This window comes from Mustela erminea, chromosome 15 (genome assembly GCF_009829155.1).
Source record: "Mustela erminea isolate mMusErm1 chromosome 15, mMusErm1.Pri, whole genome shotgun sequence".
NCBI lineage: Eukaryota > Metazoa > Chordata > Mammalia > Carnivora > Mustelidae > Mustela > Mustela erminea.
In genome coordinates, this window is record NC_045628.1 from 12,121,506 (window position 1) to 12,143,757 (window position 22,252).

The 22,252-nt window shown below is 46.8% G+C and overlaps 1 protein-coding gene across 24 annotated transcripts in view; it reads left to right on the forward strand.

Annotated features, from left to right (window-relative positions):
* DOCK9 (dedicator of cytokinesis 9) overlaps window positions 1-3,978 on the forward strand; it is a 274,885-nt gene extending 270,907 nt beyond the window's left edge. For 12 of the 24 annotated variants that reach the window (XM_032314499.1, XM_032314508.1, XM_032314517.1 and 9 more), the window contains 3 exons: window positions 292-392; window positions 530-668; window positions 2,686-3,978. In XM_032314499.1, coding sequence (XP_032170390.1) covers window positions 292-392; window positions 530-668; window positions 2,686-2,808 — 363 coding nt within the window. In that variant the 3' untranslated portion in view covers window positions 2,809-3,978. Of the gene's footprint in view, window positions 1-291; window positions 393-529; window positions 669-1,636; window positions 1,645-2,685 lie in introns of all 24 variants that reach the window. The other 12 variants (XM_032314515.1, XM_032314520.1, XM_032314506.1 and 9 more) reach the window with 2 other exon arrangements.
* The last annotated feature ends 18,274 nt before the right edge of the window (window positions 3,979-22,252 follow it).

The following is a 22,252-nucleotide window of genomic DNA, read 5'->3' on the forward strand; positions in this document are numbered from 1 at the left end:
TTTATTGAATGTTCAACCTTGAACAGATGGTTCCGTTTTCCAAACTTGGCTTCTTCCTTCATAAAATGAGCCATCATCTCAAGTGCCCTGATGATGTCTGAGTTGATAAAATCGAATGACATAGAACAACATAAGCTTTGTCCATGGTTTCCTCTTTGGGCTGTCCGTTCCTGGAGGACACAGATCATGACTAACTCAAATGGCATTTTTAGAACCTGCCGACTGAAACCAAATCAGTGATAATGGTCTTTTTTATCATAACATAATTTTAAATATTTGTTCTTTATCTAGGTCAACGCAGGCCCACTAGCATATGCCCGAGCTTTCTTAGATGACACAAACACAAAAAGATACCCAGACAACAAAGTGAAGCTGCTTAAAGAAGTTTTCAGGTAAAGCACACTGGAAATGTCTTTCTCTCATCAAATATCAGTCATTTCTGTGCTCATTCATAAAAAAGATACTACCAGTTGGACTCACAAGTTGTGTCCTCAACTTGTCTTTATTTCCCTCTCTCACACCGTTTTAGGCAATTTGTGGAAGCTTGTGGTCAAGCCTTAGCAATAAATGAGCGTCTGATCAAAGAAGACCAGTTAGAGTACCAGGAAGAAATGAAGGCCAACTACAGGGAGATGGCAAAAGAGCTTTCTGAAATCATGCATGAGCAGGTAGGTGCCGTGCTGGGGTTCTCATTTGGAGCAAGCACACATTAGTTGGGATCTTGGATACACCCTGTGAATCTTCTAGATTTTTGAATCTAGAAACCTTCTAGATTTTTGATATTTAAACCTTCTAGAATTTTGATACTTGAAGAAGAATGTAGCATGCTATCTGCTGCTACTTTCTGAACACAGGTTACTTGGGGGAACAGCTAACAACTCACCCACCTGATACCAGCCAATATGACCAGAGGAGTGCAGCACCCACCTCCCTTTTGTCTCGCTCAGAGTTGGCCATGGCTCAAAGCTCTGTCCCTCCCCACACCAACCTAGTTTAAAACAAAACAAAACTCTCGCAAGAACTACCCGTAGTATTCCTAGAAGTTTTTTCATTCACCCGATCTTTTGAAAGACCAGGATTTACCAGCCCAGCTTAAGGAATATTCTGTTGCATTAAATGACTTTTGCCACTTAAAAAAATAGAGTTGTTCAGTTTGGGGCTATTTACAGCTGACCTGGGTGCCCCAGTGGGTTCTTCATGGCTGCTCCATGTCATGATGGGCATCCTTCCCGGTTATGTGCTGCTGTCACCTTCCTGTATGGGTTCCTTCCAGTAGGATTGCTTATGTGGGCTTAGTAGTGAGAGGGGACAGCTGGCTGGGCAGCCGACAATGTCAGAGAGCAGCTGCCACAGCATTGCTTTCTCAGGGGTCCATTTTCCGTCAACCACAGCGATGCCCTCCGAGTCATGGTGCCAGTCTTAATAAGCAACGTTAGCACCGCCATCGTATGTGATGATTTTTGTCTGTTCCCTCCATAATGGTCTCTCAGTCTTGCCAATGGAAGCCAGGCCCGCTTGTGTCAGTTAACATACCATGTGATAGTCTAGTTAGGAAATTTCTATCATGGGAAACTAATTTAAATGTCTAAGCTCTCACTTGTGTGCTTTCTTCCCTCCTCCATGCTGACGCAATCAGATGGGATGGTAATGTCATTTTTCAATTCTATTTTTCTGAACCTCAATAGAGTATTTCACATCAAGTTAGGACTGTGTTTGAATAGCTGTAGACGATGGCATAAGGACAGTGTGTGTGCAAAAGGAGCCGCCCTCTTCTGGACCTTTAGGAAAGTAGAAAAAAATGGAAATGATGAAAGAAAGAAATGTATGAATAATTAAGCAGAAAGGGATGGTCTCGTGGAAACCAGTTTTTGGAGAAAGCTTGAGGTCTTCTCCACAGAGCTTGCAGATTCCTGTGTAACAGAGTTTGATCAGTTGGTGTCAGCATTTGGCACCAGAAGAGATGAAAGTAGGAAAAACATATGGACTGATAATGTTGACGTAAACTCCCATGTTATTTGGACATTTAACACAGGGCTGTACTCTAAGAAACTGCACCTTGAACTTTCCATTATCTCAACAACTGGGAAGAGTAAACTCTTTTGAACCCTCAAGCAAAAAAGGGTTATGACCTGGAGTAGACTTGCTTTGGGATTTTCGGGGGGAGCCTCTGAATATGTATGTTCTTCTCAGTTGCTGCCTGGCGGTAGGTCAAGTCTTGCCCTTAGAATTCTCCCCTGCGTTACCGAATGTGAAGAGAGACTTGTTCCGGGTCAGACAGGCAGCTGCTCGCTCCTTCCCAGGATGGAAATCCATAAAGCCCTGAGAAAAGGAGCCAGTAGAGAAACAGATGCTCAGGATTCATTTTTTAAAAAGACTTTTCCAAGGGACAGAACTAGGTCATGTCCCTACCAAGTATGTGTAAGACAGGCTTCACCGCCTTATAATCTGGCGAGTCTAGAAGGCTCCATTCACTGATTTGTAAAGGAAACAAAACCTGTTGTGCTTGACCTTCTCTGTGTGATCCTGATCTGACAAAGGCCATTTGCTAGTTGAGCTGACACAGTGCCTCCACAAAGCGCCATCATTCAGGGGAGCAGTGACCATCAGGGAATGAATAAACGTTGTCATTGAGAAATGTCGCTAGGGGCATGACACCTGGGTAATGTTGTGTTTTTGTGCCTCAAGATTTGCCCGCTGGAGGAGAAGACGAGCGTCTTACCGAATTCCCTTCACATCTTCAATGCCATCAGTGGGACTCCAACAAGCACCATGGTTCACGGGATGACCAGCTCGTCCTCAGTTGTGTGACTTTGCCTCATGGGTCACCTGTGGGGACTTGCTTTGTCATTTGCAAACTCAGGATGATCTCCTAAGCTAATCACTGGGCTCACGCAAGACATGGGGGTGACCAAGCGCAAGGAGACGTGAAGGGGAACGGGAGAGAAAGGAAATGAAGAACTGTGTTATTTCGTAGCAGATTTTCTAGAGGAGTCATAGGAGGGTACACATATTTTTTTAAATCTTGCTGGCAATATTCAAAGTTTTCATTCTGTCTTAACAGAGGTGTTGGTGGACTCTCTTAAGCTGGAGTGAAATTTTATTCTTCCTTACAGAGTAGTATTAAAATAAATGGCCTGGAGTAAACAAGTGTTCTGGAATGTACTTAGTAGGAACAAGTAGCGCTGAAATGGAGGCTGGAGTAACGTCCACCTCTAGGCAAAACTGGAAAATCTTGAACATATTTTTTTTTTTCCTGTGGCACATTCGGGTTGAATACGAGAACTATTTTTGTGACTAGTTTTTGATGACCTAAGGGAACAGACCGTTGTAACTTTTGTACCAGTGAGCCAAGGAGGGTTAGTGCTTTTATACTCACCTACTTGCATTTAAAAGAATATGGGAGCTTAGGAAACTGTGTGAGCTTAAAACTAGTCAAGCAGTTTAGAACCAAAGGCCTCTATTAATAAACAAAACTATGCTAAAAACTTAAAAGTAGTACAGTATATAGTTATGTACATACTCTGTCCATACAGTCTCCGCATTCTGTACATACACATATGACATTTCTACATTTTTAAACTCCTCACATCAGCTTCTGCATTAAGTTCAGTTGTGACAAACTCGTTCCGCTCTTCGCATATGCAACACACTTGACCTTTCTGTTTTATCCTTGTACATAAAGAAGTGCAATATGGAGATGTACACAGTCTTTGCTATGTTAGGTTTATAAACTGTTTTAAAAAAATTTCATCCTTTTGCCAAAGTGGTGGAGTGTATCATCGGTAAATCATAAATCCTGTGGTGAATAGTGGTGTAATTTTAAAGCTTTCACCATGTTATATTTTCTTTTGAGACATTAATTTAGTAATTTTATATTTGGAAAAATAAAGGTTTTTAATTTTATTTAACTAGAATCTCTGCCCTGCTGTAATTAAACATTCTGTACCACATCTGTATTAAAAATAACATTGCTCATTTTCCGGTAGTGAATATTGGGTATTTATTGTTTGACAGTCCCAGGAGGGGCAGGATATTGGAGTCCTTGGGGGTGAAATAACGTGGTTTATGAAATTTGCTTTAAAATACTTGAGAAGAAAGAAGGGGCGTGGGTGGATGAAACAAGGTTGACAAGTGCTGGTAATTGTCGAAGCTGTTGGGTACCTGGGGAATCATTACACCAATTTGTCTGCCCCTGTGTGTGTTTCCATGATGCAGATTTCAAGAGGCAGGTCTAGGCATCAGATCTGCAGAGGATTTGCCTATACGCACTGTTGTGCCACAGTCTGGCTCTGAACTCTTCTAGTCGTTGCTAAAATACGCGTAGACACCCCGTTGCCTCTGGCTTTTCCTCTTCAGCTGTATCGAGAGTTCCATCAGCTTCCTCGCTTATTTTGAGATGAATAACTTGGAGACAAGGTGGTCTTCGATCCCAGCAATGCGTTGGCAGCCGAGTGTCCACACACTCTCCGTGACCCACGTTGTCCCAAAGAAAACCAAGTCAAGTGGCAGCTCTCGCTGCAGGGGCTGGGCCTGCCTCTGGGGTACCCAGCGACTGGCAGGTGAGTTCATGGTCACCAGCCCCATATACTTGTGGCGGTGAAAGGCGGAGGAGTCTTTCCACAAGAAAAAAAACAGCTGCTTTTCCTCCTTGAAGGGTTTTAAAGGCTGCTTTTTACATACCAGTTGAGGGGAACAAAAGGTGATGCCCATCTTGAACATTCCCCGTCAGTGGAAAGGCCGTGTTTTAAAGGTGGATACAAGGTCATGAAGAAGACAGAGTGAGGCATGTTGGTCTCACCAGAGTCGACAGCCCATCAATTAGTGGATCCAGATTTAGGACTTAAGAAAATTATCTACGTAGGTTTGCCCCAAGTCTCTGACCTCCCCAGCACACTGTAATAAACCTCGACTCTAACATCAGCAGGAATTGGATATAACAGTTTGTCTCCTTTGTCACTGAGCTGGATTTCCTGGTCGTAAATGCCTCATTTAGAAACCATAAAATGCCCAAATCACTGTGTGGCAAGATAAATAGAAGTCTGGAAAGTGCTAACTTGCTATCTCTTCATTGAAGTCGGAGAGCAGTTTGTACAGATGCCATGTCACATACGACTCAGCTTGGAAGGTGACCAGCCCTCATGTCTTACGGCAGTGGAGAAAGGAGCCATCTCCCCACTGCGGACATCTACAACTGACCCTGCAAAAAAGCACATTTGTACCAATTAAAAATCTCATTTACTTTATGTATGAAAGTTTTATTTTGGTATAAAGTTACACAGTAAAGTACTGGGAACATTTTTTTGACATTCAAAAATCTTTATTGCTATTTTTAGTGACTTTTTTACTGTTTCCCATAGATCTTTTTTCATTGAGGTGAAATATACACATAAAATTTAACATTTTAGTTATTTTAAAGTGCACAGTTCAGTGACATTATGTACAATGTGTATCGACATCACCACCATCCGTCCATAGAACTTCTTCCTCATCCCAAATAGAAACTCTTTCCCTGGTAAACAATAACTCCTTCTTCTCCCTCAGGAAAACTTTTTGAAGTAACTTCGGAATTAAAACTGTAGCTCGGTGACTTCTGGGGGGCTCAGTCTGTTAAGGTCATGACCTCAGGGTCCAAGGATGGAGCCCTGCTGTCATGGGGCTCCCTGCTCGACGGGAAGTCTACTCCCTCCTCCTCTGCCTCACCCCTGTCTTGTGTACACTTTATCTTTCTTTGTCCCCGCCCCCACCAAATGAATAAGTAAAATCTTAAAACACACACACACACAATCTCTAGTTAGTATCTTATCAGGAATATTTGCTTCCTGGGACCTAACAGCTCTAGGAACTATACATTTATAGAGCCAGCCCCTTGCATGGAGAAGGCTGCCGAGAATGGGGACTTAACTTGAAAGGTCCCTCCTTTCAAGTTATGCAAATAAGCAAAGGACTTGCTTAACAATGTGACAGAGTTACTCAGTATAGAAACTCCACTGATAAAAGCATTTAATTTCCATCAACCGGGCATTACTTGCATAAATTATGATACATTCACACAATAGAGTACTATGTAGCTACAAAAAGGAATTAAGAATATCTCCGTACACTACTATGGAATGATTTTCAAACTAAGTAAAAACCACAACACAGGGAAAAGTGAATTATATGCTCCCCATTATTTAAGAAGTGAAGGATATATACATAGGTAGATTTTGTTTCTGTTTTTTTAGATGGAAAGACAAACCCCAAAAAAAGCTTACAATTATTACCTGTAGGAGAAGAGAGTGATCTATAGGGAATAGGATTAGAAGATAGACCTATCCAAGTATAATTTGCTTTATGGATTTGACTCTAGAACCATGTGAATATTTACATAATTATTAAAATAATTTTTAATTGTTTAAAAATTAAAAGCAAAATTGAATGAACATAACTGTATATCAAATTGGTTGCATAAACACAAAGGAATTATTTCAAATGACTTTATGATACAGGGATTTCACTACCCATTCCCGGTGGCAAATACCCAAAGGCTAAAAATAGTGGCAACTACATCAAAAACTAATGATATTACTAAATGTTGGCTAATGAAACATAATAAAAAAATAGTAAAAAAATAAATAAACCAGTTTAAAAAACAAACCCAGTGGCAACAAATAAATGACTAAAAATTATTTTTAGTAATTATTGTGTTTGTGAAAGTGGTGTATTGTTTTTGTGAGATTGTACTGTTATTTTGAGACTCTTGTATGTTTATTACTGGAGAAAGTAAGTGAGTAATTTTGCTGATATCATGGGGAACCAAGCTTTTGGCATAAGAGGAAACAAGTTGTATCTTTAAGACCAAAGAGGTTAAATTAAAACTCTTTCATTCTGCATTTGATGTGAAAAAACCAACATGAATTCATGATACGTGTGTGTGTGTGTGTGTGTGTGTGTGTGTATGTGTGTGTGTGTATCTTAAACGCACACTTATAATACACTTATTTCCTAGCTTGATTTACAGAAAAGGTCTAAAAACAATGAACAAGCCAGTACCTGGTAAGCACCCCTCAGAGCCCAAATTGTGGCCTCTAAATACCTTTTCTACAAGAGGGAGACAGAGCTCCCCAAAGGATGACTGGTTCCAGATTTAGGGCAAAAATAGCCCAAGATGAGTCTGGAGCATCTTTTCATACCAAACATCCAAAGGACTGACAAAAACACCTGGGCCTCCATCGAAAGAATATACAGAAGCTCCCTCAAGCTAGTAGCTAGACCTGTGGTGGACATCAACAAGAATACTAATAGCAATTGATTGGAAATATATAATTAAATTCATAAGCTTATCATGATACTAGAAAAAAATTAAAAAGGAAAACTGATAACTACTGAAGGAGTAATGTCACCAAAAAAAGACAAAAAGGTATCATGTGCCTTGTGATGGACGTGCACAACCCCCATGATGGAGTCTTGCCAGAAACTCTTCCTGGATCTGATAAAGTCTCTAGTCTAACCACCAGTATCCCCAGGACATACTGGGCACAGAGGAACATGTTAAGTGATAACAAAGGAAATGCAGTAAAATCCAATTCTATGGAAAGCTTTTAGGACAAATAACCTGGTTTCTTCAGTAAATTTTAAGAAAAAGATGGAGAGAAGACCTGTGTATTTAAAGATTCAGGGTTCTCTTGATATGGTGTATCTACTGTATGAAATACATAGACTTTTCCTATTCCTTCCTCTAAAAACAACTAAAAATCTTAGTTGTTAAATACATTTAAAAGAAGACCACAGAGGCACCTGGGTGGCTCAGTGGTTAAGCCTCTGCCTTCGGCTCAGGTTGTGGTCTTGGGGTCCTGGGACCAAGTCCTGCCTTGGGCTCTCTTCTCAGCCTGGAGCCTGCTTACTTCTCTCTCTCTGCCTGCCTCTCACTACTTGTGATCTCCCTCTGTCAAATAAATAAAATCTTAAAAAAAAAAAAAAAAAAAAAGGAAGACCATAAGACTCTGAAAGTTACAGTGAAGAAAGCAGCAGACCAGCTCGGGACCTTGGGACTCAAAGAATAATACAGTGTTAAGTTCTCCAGTTTTGTTTTGCCTCCTACATCTCATACTTGGAGTCAAAGAAAACAGCGATGTGGAAACACCTTCAGGCAGAGAAAAAAAAAAAAAAAAAAAGACCAACACCACTTTGCACCCATCATCATAGCTATTATACCAAAAAAAAAAAAAAAAAAATTGTTGAAGACGTGAAGAAATTAGAACCTGTTTGCATTGCTGGTGGGAATGTGAAATTGTGCAGCTGTTATGGAAAGCAGTATGATGGTTCCTCAAAAATTAAACATAGAATTACCACATATATCCCGCAATCCCACTTTTTGAGATATGCCCAAAAGAATCGAAAGTAGGGACTTGAACAGATGTTTGTCCATCCGTGGCCAGAGCAGCAGTCTTCACAACAGGTGGAAGCAACTCAACTATCCACAGATGGACGGATGAATAAACAATATGTGATGTACAACAACATTATTCGGCCTTAAAAAGGAAGGAGATAATGACACATGCAACAGCAGGGACGAGGCATGAGGACATTGTGTTCAGTGAAATAAGCCAGACACAAAAGGACAGATACCGGAGGATCCCACTTACATGAGGTGTCTAGAATGGTCAAGTCTGTGGAGACAGAAAGTAGACTGGGAGTTGCCATGGGCTGGGGGAGGAGGAGGGGGAGTAGTGTTGCTGGTACCGAGTTTCTGTCCGGTAAGAGGAAGATGTTGCGGAGACGGAGGGTGGCCACAGAACCGTAGTATATAAAATGGTTAAAATGGTAACTTCCATACTATGCATAATTAACCACAATTTAAAAAGGAAAAAAAGAACAATAGACGCCTGCTCTGTCTAGCCAAATGAAGAAGGAAAGGGCAGCCTACCAAGACAAGTTGTTTTGAAGATTTTATTTAGAGTGTGTGTGCACAGGAGTGGGGGGAGGGGCAGAGGAAGAGGGAGAGAATCTGAAGCTGACTCTGCACTGAGCGTGGAGCCTGACGCAGGGCTTGATCTGAGGACCCTGAGATCATGACTGGAGCTGAAATCAAGCGTTGGACGCTTAACTGACTGAGCCACCCAAGCTCCTACCAAGACAAATTTTTCAAGCAATGGCGGCCCTACACCAGCCAACGCCACAGAAAAGACTGCAGCCCCACCCATACTCCACCAGCGATGGCTGAAGAGGGAGCGAGGTTCAACACCTTCGCTGGGTTGGTGTCAGCAAAGGCCTGAAAGGAGCCAGAACTGTCTTCCGGGCTAGCCTAGGGACAGTCCCACCCCTGGAGTGCCGGGGGCACCAGTGGGCAGCCTAGACTTGATAGCAAAGCCACGATCCATAAAAGGACAAACTGATAAATTGAAACTCATCAAAAGTAAAAACTTGTGCTCTGAGAGAATTCTGTTAAGAGGATGAAAATACAGACTTGGAGAAAATACTTGCAAACTAAAATGTATCTGACAAGACAGCACCTAGAACATACAAAGAATGCTCAAAACTGAAAAGTTAAAAAAAACAAAATCCAGTGAAAACATGGGGAAGAGACTTGAATATTTCCCTGGAGAGGACATGCAGGGGGCAAATAAGCCCATGAAAAGATTATCAGCAGAATTAACTATTAGGGTAACTCTAATCAGAGTCGCGATGAGAAATTACCGCGCACCTGTCAGAATGACGAAACCAGGCACAGTGACACCACCAGGTGCTGGTGTGCATATGGAGAAACTGGATTTCTCATAAATTGCTCTTTAGTTTCAGCTCTAAAGTGCTCTTGAGCATTTGTCCCCGAGAAATGAAACCTTACATTTACACAAAAACCCATGCACAAATGTTTATAGCTGCTTTATATGAGAGCCCAACACTGGGAACAACCAGGATGCCCTTCAGCAGGCAGACAGGGGACTGGGTGGTGGTGTGTCTGGGCAGGGAAGGCTCCCCAGCAGGAACACAGAACGAGACCCGGACACCCATGACGGACGACCTATGAATCTCGGGAATTACGCCGAGTGAAAAGAGCCAATTCTGAAGGTTACATGCCATAGGATTCCATTTATGTGATGTTCTAGAATTGACAAAATTAGAAAAATGGAGAACAAGCAGGTTCGTGGTTGCCAGGAATTAAAGGGCAGTGTGGGGAGTCCCTGAAGCACTGTCCTGTCTCCGGCCGGCCAAGCGCTCCCTCTGTCAGGGTAGCCCGTGTTGCCTGTAGGGGGACTGTCGGAGCCAAGAGCACAGCTAGCTATCAGCAGAGTGTGTGTGTGTGGCACTCGAGCTCTAGGACCAGACTCTGCTTAGAGTTGTGGCCACAAACACCCATCGCATGTTGCAGTGAAGCTTGATCCCGCGCAAAGCAAGTGGGCCTCACAGTGGTAAGAAACCAATGACGTTAGCTTCTCCTGACTCAGTCTTTGGTCGTCTTCCTATGTGCACAGGGACCACATGCATGTCCTGATTCGCGTGTCTGTTGTTACCCGGGCGCCAAGTCTGGAGGCACAGAATTTGGAGGTCACGTTTGTCATTTCCTTGGTACTCGTGCAGTTTGCAGCCGTGTCGGTGCCATCTGCCCTAGCAAGTTCCTGGGTATTGCCAGCCTGGGGACAGAGCCTGAGAACCCGTCCTGTCGTCCACCACACAATCCCCCCGACCACTGTACCTGTCACTTCCCATTCCACCTTAGCAACCAATGGGGTCAGAGGCTAGATCGTTAGTACTTTAATACTGTGTCCTGCTCACTGTTCATGGGAATCCACAGCCTCTCCGTTACTTGGTGTGGGAGGCTGGAGTAATAGCCCCAAGGGATGCTGTCCTGGCTTGTCAAGTGGGAGTGAGGGGAAGAAGGTGTTATGGTGACAGCTGCAGACATAGGGTTAATGGCCTTGCGAGATGGAGGAAGATCCCCAGGCCAAGGAATGTGGACAGCCTCTGGAAACTGCAAAAGACAAGGAGACTCTGGAAGGAGCCTGCCAAGGCCTTGACATTAGCCCAATGAACAGATTCAGACGTCTGAACTCCAGAAGTATGAGATAATAAATCTGTGTTGTTCTAAGTCTCTAAGTTTGCAGTGACTTGTTACAGCAGCAATGGGAAACTAGTCCACCTGGTATTGTTCTAACTAGTGCTCACGCAAAACTAACCAGCGAATCACGAGTTCCACCTCCAGAGACAGTGATGTTCTGGAAAGCCGTTTTCTCTTCCTGGGGTCCCCAGTTTGCTCTGGGAGGCCTTGCTGGTATCTGCATAGACTGCCATTTCAGTCCTTGGAAATGACCCCATCTCCTCTGCCCAGGGATGCCACCCCAGTAGACAGACAGCATCTGTCCTAGGAAACTCCAGCACAGGCCTAAACAGCAGAATCCATGCAGCGCCCCCGTGGTTCAGACATAACCACCTCATTGTGGTGGGGACCTTTGCCCTTCCCCCGTGCAGACCTCCCCTCTAACCTCCAGCTGGACCCCAGGACACTTTTTATTCCCAAGCGCAAGGAGAACATCTGTGCCCTGTAGAAAACTCAAACGGCCCAGAAACGTCCCAAGACAAACCTGCAGCCGTTCGCCCAGTGAAAGAAGCCGCCTCTCTGCGTCTTTCTCTACGTATGGCCGTGTGGATCGCCGTATGTAATTCTGTGTTAGTGAGACCCGCTCATTCATGTCGTTGCTAACCTGTTTTCATCTTCCATGTCTTAAGTAAGCCTCCAAAGAAATTAAACTAATTCTAAATCTTAAGGAAAACAGAAACACCTAAATAATGTTCCAATGCGCAGGTCCCACAACAATTTTCTTGATCGGCCCACTCCTCTGGAACTTCTGGATTTATAAGCCATATTGAAGGAACAACTTCTTCATTTACCCAGCTTGTGTGTGTGTGTGGGTGAGGGAGGGGGGCTCCTGCTTTGCCAGGCACTGTTTTAGGCTCTAAGGATTCAGCCGTGATGGAAACAAAGTTCCACCTCAGAGCTTGTGTTCTAGAGAAGGGAGGCAAACGACGGCCAGACACTCGTGGCCTTGTTGGAGCCGTGGGTGTGAAATGAAGCAGGAGACAGGAAGAAGCGATTCCGGGCCGGGGTGACTCTCCAGCCTATGCGGCCAGCAGAGGCCTCTCTGACCAAGGCCTAGTTGAGAGACCTGAGCGAGAGGCCAGCGTTGAGGGGACAGAGGGTCACCGGGCACGGGGGACAGGAGTGTGTGCGGCCTATTCATAGAGCATAGAGGCCCTGGGGCTGCGGCAGGGTGAGCCAAGCGGAAGGAGCAGAGGAGGGGACAAGAGCTGGGTCCTACAGGGCCCCGCTGGCCTCAGGAAGACTGCATTTTACGCTAAAATAGGAAGCCGCTGGGAAACTTTGATCGAGACTCGATGATGACCAAACTGAGACATTTTCTGCAGATCCCTACGGCTGCTCTGTGAAGAAGAGGTGGTTGAAAACAGGCAGACCCTTAGAAGGCTGGAGCCTCGACCTAGGGAGGCCTCACGGGGGCATGCCTGGGTGGGAGCAGGACAGGAGATGAGAGGCAAGTGGATTCTGAGGGTCCAGCGCTGAGGGCGCTTGCTGACAGACTGAATGGGGGTCAAGAGAGAAGGAGGGGGACCAAGGGGGACTCCAGAGTGTTAGGCCTCAACTGTGGGGTGACCGGAGGGGCCGAGTGGGGAGACTGAGGGGTTCTGCTGAGGACATGCTACGTGGGAGAGGTTTTTATAAGTGAGGTTTGCAGGGACGCAGGCATTTGAATCGTGGGGGGAAGTCCTGGCAGAGGAGACATCACTGTCTAGACAATAGTTAACACCATGGAGCCTGGATAAGACCATCCAGTCAGGTGCGTGTAGACAGAGAAGCCCCAGGTCTGAGCCTTGGGGCCCTCCAGCGTGAAGAGTCCTGGAACTGAGGATGAGCTGACGGCACAGACCGTAACGGGGCCGCCAGGGTCCTAGGAGGACCAAGAGAGTGGGGTCCCAACCGCTGCCAGGAAGGAGGGTGCGATAGGCGGGGTCCCGCGAGCATCACGTGAGGCCCGAGAACTGGCCGTGGGAGTGGGCAGTGTGGAGGCGATTGTGCCTCGAGGGAGGGGTACAGACCAGCTGATTGGAGTAGATCTGACCAAGGCAGAGGAGGGAAATGAGAGAGGAAACATGAGCACTTCCTGCGTGTTTTGCATGAAAGGAAGCGGAGAAATTGGACAACAGCTAGAAACACCAGACGTGGGGCCCACGAGGGCTCGGGGGGCTGTCATGGCACAAGAACAACGTGTTCATGTGCCGTGAAAATAGTCCAGTAGAGAGGAGGATGTGGATAAAGAGGGACGCCCTCAGAGAGAGGAGGGAGGGGTCTCGGGCACGGAGGGGGGCTGGAGGCAGAGTCAGGACGCACTGACGGAGGCCGTGGCTGGTGGGGTGGAGGTGCGCTCCGTGTCCTTTTGTGGCTGCTTCTGTTTCCTCGGGGCCGTCCCCTAAGAGAGAGGAGGGAAAGGCGTCAAGGTTTTAGAGAGAGAAGACACGTTCGTGATTTCATTTTTGCACATGTGTATCTGTCTCTGCAGGATGAGATCTGAGGAAAGTCGCTGGGGCAAAGGCGATGCGCACCTTAAATTCAGGCAGCATCAGATCGCTGTGCCAGGGAAGGGCCATCTCTTTTTGTGTCCCTTACAATCAGCCTCTTTCTCGAATGGGTGGTGGTATTTGAAAGTTTTCCGACAAATGCTCCGATTACAACCACGTTGGATTTACAGCCTGGTATAGCTCGATGAGTTTTTTTTGTTTGTTTGGTTTGGTTTTGGTTTTGGTTTTTTTGAACCCAAGCAAATAGGAAAAGGCAAGGAAATAAAGCCACTAAAGGTGAATTGTGTCTAAATTTAGCCCTTTGGCCTTGAGAAAGTGGCTTAACTTTTGTTTGCCTCAATTTTCCTCATCCTTAAAATGGGGGCGTAATAGTTCCCAACACTCTGGGTGGCCCTGAGGATCCATCAGTTTGCCACTCACCACCCGTGGCTCCTCCAAAGCTCTCAGGAAATGTCTCTCTTACAGTTAAGCAGATTCTTATTACAGTGCTTCTCAGGGCCTCTTTTATGGACTTTGCTTCCAAGACAGGTCTTGACTTAGGAGAATTTCCCCAAATGAATTGAGGCACTCCCAGGACCAATGTCCCACAGAGCGCACTCTAGGAACTGATCCTTTAGGCCACACGAGACCTGTCCTCTGTCCTGTTTTCTCTCTGGTCCATGTAGAGGAGCAGCTCTGATAGGCTTGGGGTCACCTCCTTCACCCGGGCAACCATCAGCTGCTGCCCTTGGCCGGATGTGGAGGGCAGGACACACACTGACTGGAGAGGGGAGCCCCTCCCAGATCAGCCAAGCCCATGCTCTTGATGGATGGGGAAACTTGTCACAGATGGGTCTGGTGTCCAGCAAGGGACTGAGGCTCGTCATGTGGCACAGACATTGAGCAAGAGGCTTGGCACCAAAGTCTGGAGCTGGCTCGTCCTTGTCTCCATGTGACTTGAGCAAATTCATTTTTCATTCTCTCTACCTCCCTCTGCAGGGACACAGTCCAGAGGTGAAGCCACCTCACCCCTGCCCCAGGTAAAAGTGATATGCACATTGTGGAGGACCATCCATGCTGAAAAGAAGCACCTCCCTCGTGTTTGGAGGCAGTAAGAGCAATGGTTACAATAGTTCCTTGAAGTCAGTGTCAATTAGAATTTGCTGGAATGTGGACCCACTGGTTGGGATGGGGTGGCGGCACCTACAGGAATGCTAGTGGTAATCACTGGGAATTTACCTAGTGTGTTAGGGTTCTCTGGAGAAACAGAAGTAAGAGTGTGTGTCTGTGTGTGTGTGTGTGTGTGTGTGTATTATGTACATAAAGATATACATACATACAGATACAGGTCTAGACATATAAATACATACATAGATTTATTTTAAGGAACTGGCTCACACACCTATGGAAGCTAGCAAGTCCCAAGATCAGCAAAGAGAGCTGGCAAGCAAGAGATCTGGGAGAGCTGATGGTGTAGTCAGGCTCTAAAGGTCAGTAGGCTTGAGACCCAGGAAGGGCAAATGTTTCAGTTTGAGTCCAAAGGCAGGAAAAAGGCTGATGTCCCAGTTCAAAAGGCTATCAGGCAGGAAGAATTCTCTTTTACTCAGGGGACGGTCAGCATTTTGTACTAGTTGGCCTTCAACTGCTTATATGAGGCCCACCCACATTAGGGAAAACAACCTGCTTTACTGAGTCTATTGATTTAAATGCTTTAGTAAGGGGAGGTATTGGGGGATGGGGTAAGGGGGCGATGGGCATCAAGGAGGGCACATGATGTGATGAGCACTGGGTGTTATGTGCTACTGTTGAAGTACTGAACAGTACATCTGAAACTAATGATGTACTGGATGTTGGCTAATTGAATTTAAATAAACTAATGTGATCTGAATACATGAAAAAAGTTACGTATCATTACAGAAATGAACGAATGGGGAATACTTTTTTCTTATATTTTGAAAACTCACTCATTTTTGTGAATTTGGGAGGATATTAATTCAAATTGAAAAATAAAATATAGATTATACAAAAAAATAAGTGTTTTTTTTAAAAGATTCTATTAGTTATTTAAGAGAGAGACAAAGCATTAAATGGGGGGAAGGGCAGAGGGAGAGGGAGAGAGAATCCCAAGCAGACTCCCCACTGAAAAGGGAGCCTGACACAGGGCTCGATCTTACGACCCTGAGATCATGACCAGAGTTGAAACAAAGAGTCAGATGCTTAATCAACTGAGCCACCTAGGTGCCCTGATTTCAGTGTTAATCTTTCAAAAACACCCTCACAGACACACCCAGGATAATGTCTAGCCAAATATCTGGGCATCCCATAGCTCAGTCAATACATAAAATCATCCATCACACCTGTGATTTGTAAAGGGAACCATGACAAAAAATGGAAAAAGAGGCTCAACTGTTAAACCTTAAAAATTAGAGCCACATCACCCCAAATCAAGACCTAAACCCACCATTAGGACATCAAAGTCACCAGGCGCCAGAGAGGTTGAGAAAAAATTTTCTTTCTTTGGACCTTAGACACAGAGCTGAGCTGTGAAAGACACCCAGTGGGGGAGGATTTATCACTGGGTGAGGAGGCCCAGAGATGGTCACGGGCAGACTTGGTTCTCGGGGAGACCGACCCATCAGCTCAGGGTTGGGACAGGCCTGGGTCTCGTTGCGTAAGCTGGCAATTCGCTCAGCCGTCAGTCACAGCCTCCTTTCATTCAAGCCCTTCCACGGGGCAGCACTCTCCAGACATTGCTATTCTTCATAACAACCCAGTTAGGTAGGAGGTGGTTTCATAGGATGAAACCCAGCCTTGGAGAGATGGAGGAAAACTGTCAAAGTCACATGGTAAGTGGTGGCGCTGGGATCCTAGCTGAGATGGGTCTGACCTGGGAGCAGAGGCTGCTGCTGGCGCAGGAAGGGTGGGGATGCCGGGGGCCACCCTCCAAGGAGGCTGTCACCCAAACCAGGAGTTGGGAGGGTGAGCATAGGGGCCAAGTGGTGCCCACCCCCAAATTCATATGTTGAAGTTCTCACCTCCAGTACTTCAGAATAGGACCTTATTTGGAGATAGACAGAGGTAATGAAGTCAAAACAAGGTCATTAGGGTGAGCCCTGATCCAATATTAGGGGCGTCCTTACAAGAAGAGGTTAGAACACAGACATGCACGGGGGAAGACGGTAGGGGAAGAAGACGGCCATCTACGAGCCAAGGAGGGAGGCCTCAGAAGAAGCTACCCCGGCAGACCTCTTGATCTCAAGGCCTCCCACCTCCAGGAAATAAGTTTCTGTTGCTTCAGCCTCTGCAAGTCCAAGGAGACTAACCCAGCAAGCTGCCCAACAATGAGGAAAGAGAGCAGAGGCCCTCCCCAGCCATGTGGAGAGATATGGGAAAACAACAGTTTGAACAAAAATGTCACCAAACCAGGGCGAATGAGGACAGCCCATCTTTGGAGGAACGAGCCCTTGCTTTGAAACCAAGATTGAGAAATATTAATTGTCCCCATTTTCTTTGGCCGTCTTGTGGGACTGGTTCTTAACAACAGGCTTCCTAGGAGCGGATCAACATTGACGTGGCCATGAGCCCTGGCCACCCACCTTCCACCCCTTCCAGATAGGGAATGAGCCAGTGTGGGAGGCAGTAGGCTTTTTCCTGTCACCTTCCCTGACGAGTGGTCATGAAGAGTCATCCTCAAGCCCTACTACTTTAACTTGGCAGTGGAGGAAGCACTGCATGTGGAGTCTGAAAAGTTAGGTTCTAGTTCAAGGGAATCAAGCATGGAGTTACACCACTGTCTCTGAGAATCAGCCCCATCGTCTGTAAATGAGAAAAACTCCTGTTCTTCGTGATGTCATGGAGGCTTTCTCTCAAATAAGAAGATTCATTATTTTTTTTTAAGATTTTATTTATTTATTTCAGACAGAGAGAGACAGCATGCACTCACAGCGTGGGGGAGGGGCAGAGGGAGAAGCAGGCTCCCCGCTGAGCAGGCACAGCAACCCCCCTGCCCCCCCCCCCACCATCTATGCAGGACTCAATCCCAGGACCCTGTGATCATGACCTGAGCCAAAGGCAGATGCTTAATGACTGAGCGACCTAGGCGCCCCAAGATCATTCATTATTATTATACCCCCCATCCACTCCCCGAAAGGACAGGAGTGGCCTTGATATAAAGACAGATAAAACGGAATCATCTAAGCAAGTGTAAAGTAATTGAAACTAAGAAATGGAGGGGGGAAATGGTTATATATTATACTATGTCATCTGGACTAAGCCCCAAATTTGGCTCTGAGGATCCTGGCAGCCAAGAGAAAAAGTGCAACACTGACAAAAATAGGAAGAAGAAAACTGTGTAAGATGCTACTGTTTCACTTATTGTACTCTTTTCAAGTAAACATTAAACAACATTTAAAATGATTGTTCAGTTTCAGTGTGCAGGTTCCAAACATGAACAGAAACCACCCAGGTTCTAAACTCGGAATTCCCTGCAATTCTAAACATTTCACACCTTGAGTCATTGAGCTTAGAGCCGATTCCTTTATCCCTGTGTCATCTTCCTAATCTCATCTTCTAGATGAAACCAATAGCTCCTGGTAGAAATGTATACAATAGTGAAAAACCTAAATGAGAATTAAAATCTCTATTGTCCTCCCTGTCCCGTCCCTTCCAGATAACTGTTATCAACATTTCAATGGACTTAATTCCAGTATTTTCTCTGTGTCTTTGACTCTTTCATTATTTCTTGACCCTCGAACTTTGGCTTGCCTTTACCCTAGAGATTTTCGCACCAGATAAACACCATGTAGGAGCCTCTGGAATTACCAGCTTATCAACCTCTCCCGGTCTTGGAGCTTGTTTCCTTTAAAGGAAAAGTGAGCAGCCTGGTCCTGGTACCGGCTCTACTTCTTCCCACCTGGGGAGCCTCAAGGCAACAGCTGCCCCCACGGGGCTGAAGTGTGGAGATCTCCTCGTGAGCACATGGCGTGACCAATTCCCACTCCCGAGTGGCTCTGTCCTGCAAACTGTCAGCAATCCCAGTCTTATAGGAAACCTGGTTCTAAGCCACTACACATTTACTTGCCCAATATTCCTTTTTCCTTGGTGAAATTTCCCCAAAGGCAGAGTGGACTTTGAGAAAGGGCTTCTCATCACTATCCAGCTCCATTTAAAACAAACAAACAAACAAACAAACAAGCAAGCAAACAAAAAACAAACAAAAACCCCACTGCACCATTCTGAACTTTCTTGCCCCTTCCTGTTTATATTACTGAGGTATAATTGGCCTAGAACATTGTATCTGTGTCTGGTGCACAATACAATGATCTGATGTCTGTATATATCATGAAAGGGTCACCACAGGAAGGCAGGTTACCATCTGTCCCCATTTGCCCCTTATGTTATTGGTTGAAATTCCAAATGCATACGAACTAACACGCATCATTTGAAAACCCCACGCCAAGACAATCTGATCAGCCAGTCTCTGAGAAACAGGCTGACCTGTGATTTTGCTCCCCACATGGGATTCTCACCAAAGGGAGGAGGACTGAGGGCAGGGAGCGAGAGAAGTCATTTGAGAACTGAGTCCAGGAGACACTTGTGTGCGGCTGCCTAGCCTGCTGCAAGGGCTTGGTCCCTGGGACATGGTATGGGGAGGCGGCGCCAGGGGTCCTGCCCGTCCCAGCCCGGTGTCATGGAGCCTAGGGGTCCACCTCCCTCCCCTAGTCTCTGTTGAGAGCCACCTTCCTTTAGATTCTGCTGGAAAGAGAGGGACTGGGCACTCGTTCTTCCCGAGTTGTTCTCATGCAGTTGCCTGTCCCGGGCGCCATGTGCTCCCCTGGGGTCACTGCCTGGGCCTCTCGAGACCATGGCGCCGACAGGAGGCCTCTCCCTCCGGCTGGTGGAGGGTGGAGGTTGTGGTGCAGGTCCCTTCACTTTCCGCAGCACCACCGAGGCTGCACCCATCTAGGAAAGGAGCGAAGGGTGTGGTGGGAACAGGCCCTTAGACCTAGCGATGGCACCAGGAATCTGGGCCTGTCTTGTCGTGAGGGCCCTCTCGGGGAGGTACCCCACTTCTGACCATGCTTCTGGGACCTCGGGTCTACTCTCCTCAAGCAGAAATGAGCCCTTTTGCAAAGCTCCCCGGAGATGCTCCTAACGGCTCTGTCCTTCCGCCAAGGTCAGAGCTGCCACTGAGGGGTGCTTTGGGCTCAAGGCACAGGTTACTAGAGCCCCACCAAAGCCGCTCTAGTCGAGTCCTCCCGTTCCTTTCGTGTTGCCTAATCCCATGGTCAAGCTCAGTCCTCACCTTGCCTGACCACCAGCAGCTCTGGATACAACGGCCACTCCTTGACTCACCACCTTCGCTGGGCTTCCAGGATACATCGCTCTGTGGCCTCACGCTCCCTCCTCCTCGGGTGCCTTTGCCGCTCCCCAGCTTCTGCTCAGAGCCCATCACTTCTTCAGTTTGCCTTCGCTTGCCCCTTGGCGATCTTGACCGGTGTCCTCGGTGCTCGCTATGTGATGACTTCCGTCGCTGACGTGATGACTTCTGTGCTTATGTCTCCCATCCCCAGGCTCTCTGTTCACCCGTCTGCTTGACAGCTCCACCCAGAAATGGATTTGAATCTGAAACTCAGCGCGTGCCAAGTCAGAGTGCTCCTGGCCAGAAGTCTCCCTCGGCCCAGTGGATGTCACCACCATAGAAAAGCGAGGTATGAGTCTGAAAATGGGGTTTTATACACATTGCTATATTTTCGCTTTCCCAGGGCTGGGGAGAGTCTCTTAAAAGCTAATCAGCTCTCTAGACGGCTTTGGAGCCATTCAGGTCTGTGGGTTCAAAGACCAGCTCTTCCATTCCTAACGGTGTAACTTTGGGCAGGCGACCGACCCCCGCTCTCTGCCCTGCCAACCTCAGGAGCTGTTGCAAGGATCCAGTGATGCCTGCACCCGTAGTAGGCCCTTGGGAAAGGTCCCCTTCCGTCCTGTCCCTGCCCTGCCCTGACGCGTGCTGGAAACCTACGGAGTTCTTCTCTGTCCCCACTGTGCCCGGTGAGCTCTCAGGTGACCTCGCAGGGCTCTGCACTTGGCCTTTGAAGTGACATCGGCCTTGGATGGCCCTGGCTCTGCCCCAGCCCCCTCTGTGGGCCAGCCTTCCTTAGTGAGGGTGCTGTTAGCCGGGGTGGCCCACGCCCTGCCAAGCAGAGGCAGCACCGCGTGGTGGTCTGGTCTCTTCGGTTGGCAGCCGTCCATTCAACCGGCCTAGCACCGAGCTGGAACCGACAAAGCCGTCAGAGGACACATGAAGGGGGGAAGCTAACGGGTCTCTAGTCTTATGTGGCCGCCGCTCTGGGGCTCTTGCCAGCCCCTCTTCATGGATGAGGGAAAGAGAGCAGGAGTGGAGGCCCGGGCGGTGCAGGGGCACATAGATGGGCCGCGGTCTGAAGCTCTGCACTTGGCCCCAGAGTCCCCATCCTGCTGTGCGGCCAAAGCAGAGCCTCCCCGAGCCGTGCTCCAGGCCCCAGGCCCACGCTGCTGGTCAGGAGGCTGCTACACGAGGGAGCCTGAGAGAACTTCGGCAGAAAGGCAAAGGCACCCTCTCCTTTGGGGCCTCTGGTTTTCCTACACTTGACTTGCATCTGTTTATTGGTTACTTTTCTATTATGGAGAATTTCATGCATAGACAAAGGAGACGAAATAGTACAATGCCCCGCCCCTACCACGAACCCGGCCCCCCGCGTCAGCAATGGTCAGCTCACGGCTGGTCTTCCCTTCTCATCCACTTCCCCGCCTGGGTCATTTATTTTTTAATTAAGTAGGCCCTACACCCAGCGTGGGGCCTGAACTCAGGACCCCAAGATCGACAGTCGTGTGCTCTACCGACTGAGCCGGCCGGGGGCCCGTCACCTCTGTGTCATTTAGAAGCACATCCCAGGCGCTGACTCACCGCATCTCCGGACACGGCAGGACGTATCTCTGAAAGATAAAGATGCCCTTAGCACACCTTAGCGTTAAGAAGTGTCCCTTAATGTCATCAAATACAATACTAAGTCATATCCATCAGTGTTATTTCCAATTGTCTCATTCATGTCATCCTTACAGAAACTGGTTTCCTTCATCATTTTGAGAAGCAGATGCTCCTTTTGGGCCTTTTTCAACAATAAGTTTCCACCCTACCTTTTAGTTCCCGAAAGCCTAGATGCTGGTGAAAAGTGGGCCATTCGTCCTATGGAGTTGGCTGCTGGATTTTGCAGAATATAGCCTGAAAGTCTCCCTTTATATGTTCTTCTGTCCTCCGTACTGCCTGTCTGTGGTTCATGACATCCAGAGGCTTGGATCACGCTTACATCTGGAATTTTTTTATTTTTTATTTTTTTGCTGGCCTGTTTCATGGAGGGTTGTGTGTTGCGCTATCCGGAGGCAGGTAATTAACATCTGGTGGGGCTGTTACGATACTTAATTCCATTCATTGGTTTGAGGTTGCAAAACAGTGACATTCTGTCTTCATTGACTAACTGGGGTTCTTCTAAGAAAAACTTCCCCTCCTCTGCCATTTGGACAGCACTCAGTACAGTTCGTGTAGGAAAAGAGGGCGGGATACTGAACCATCTTCCTGTGATTACCGGCTTTCAAAATAATGATTTTGTTCACTGGCATCCTCCTACAATGGCTAGTGTATTTTTCTTTTCAGGGCCGTTACGAATGCCCAGTG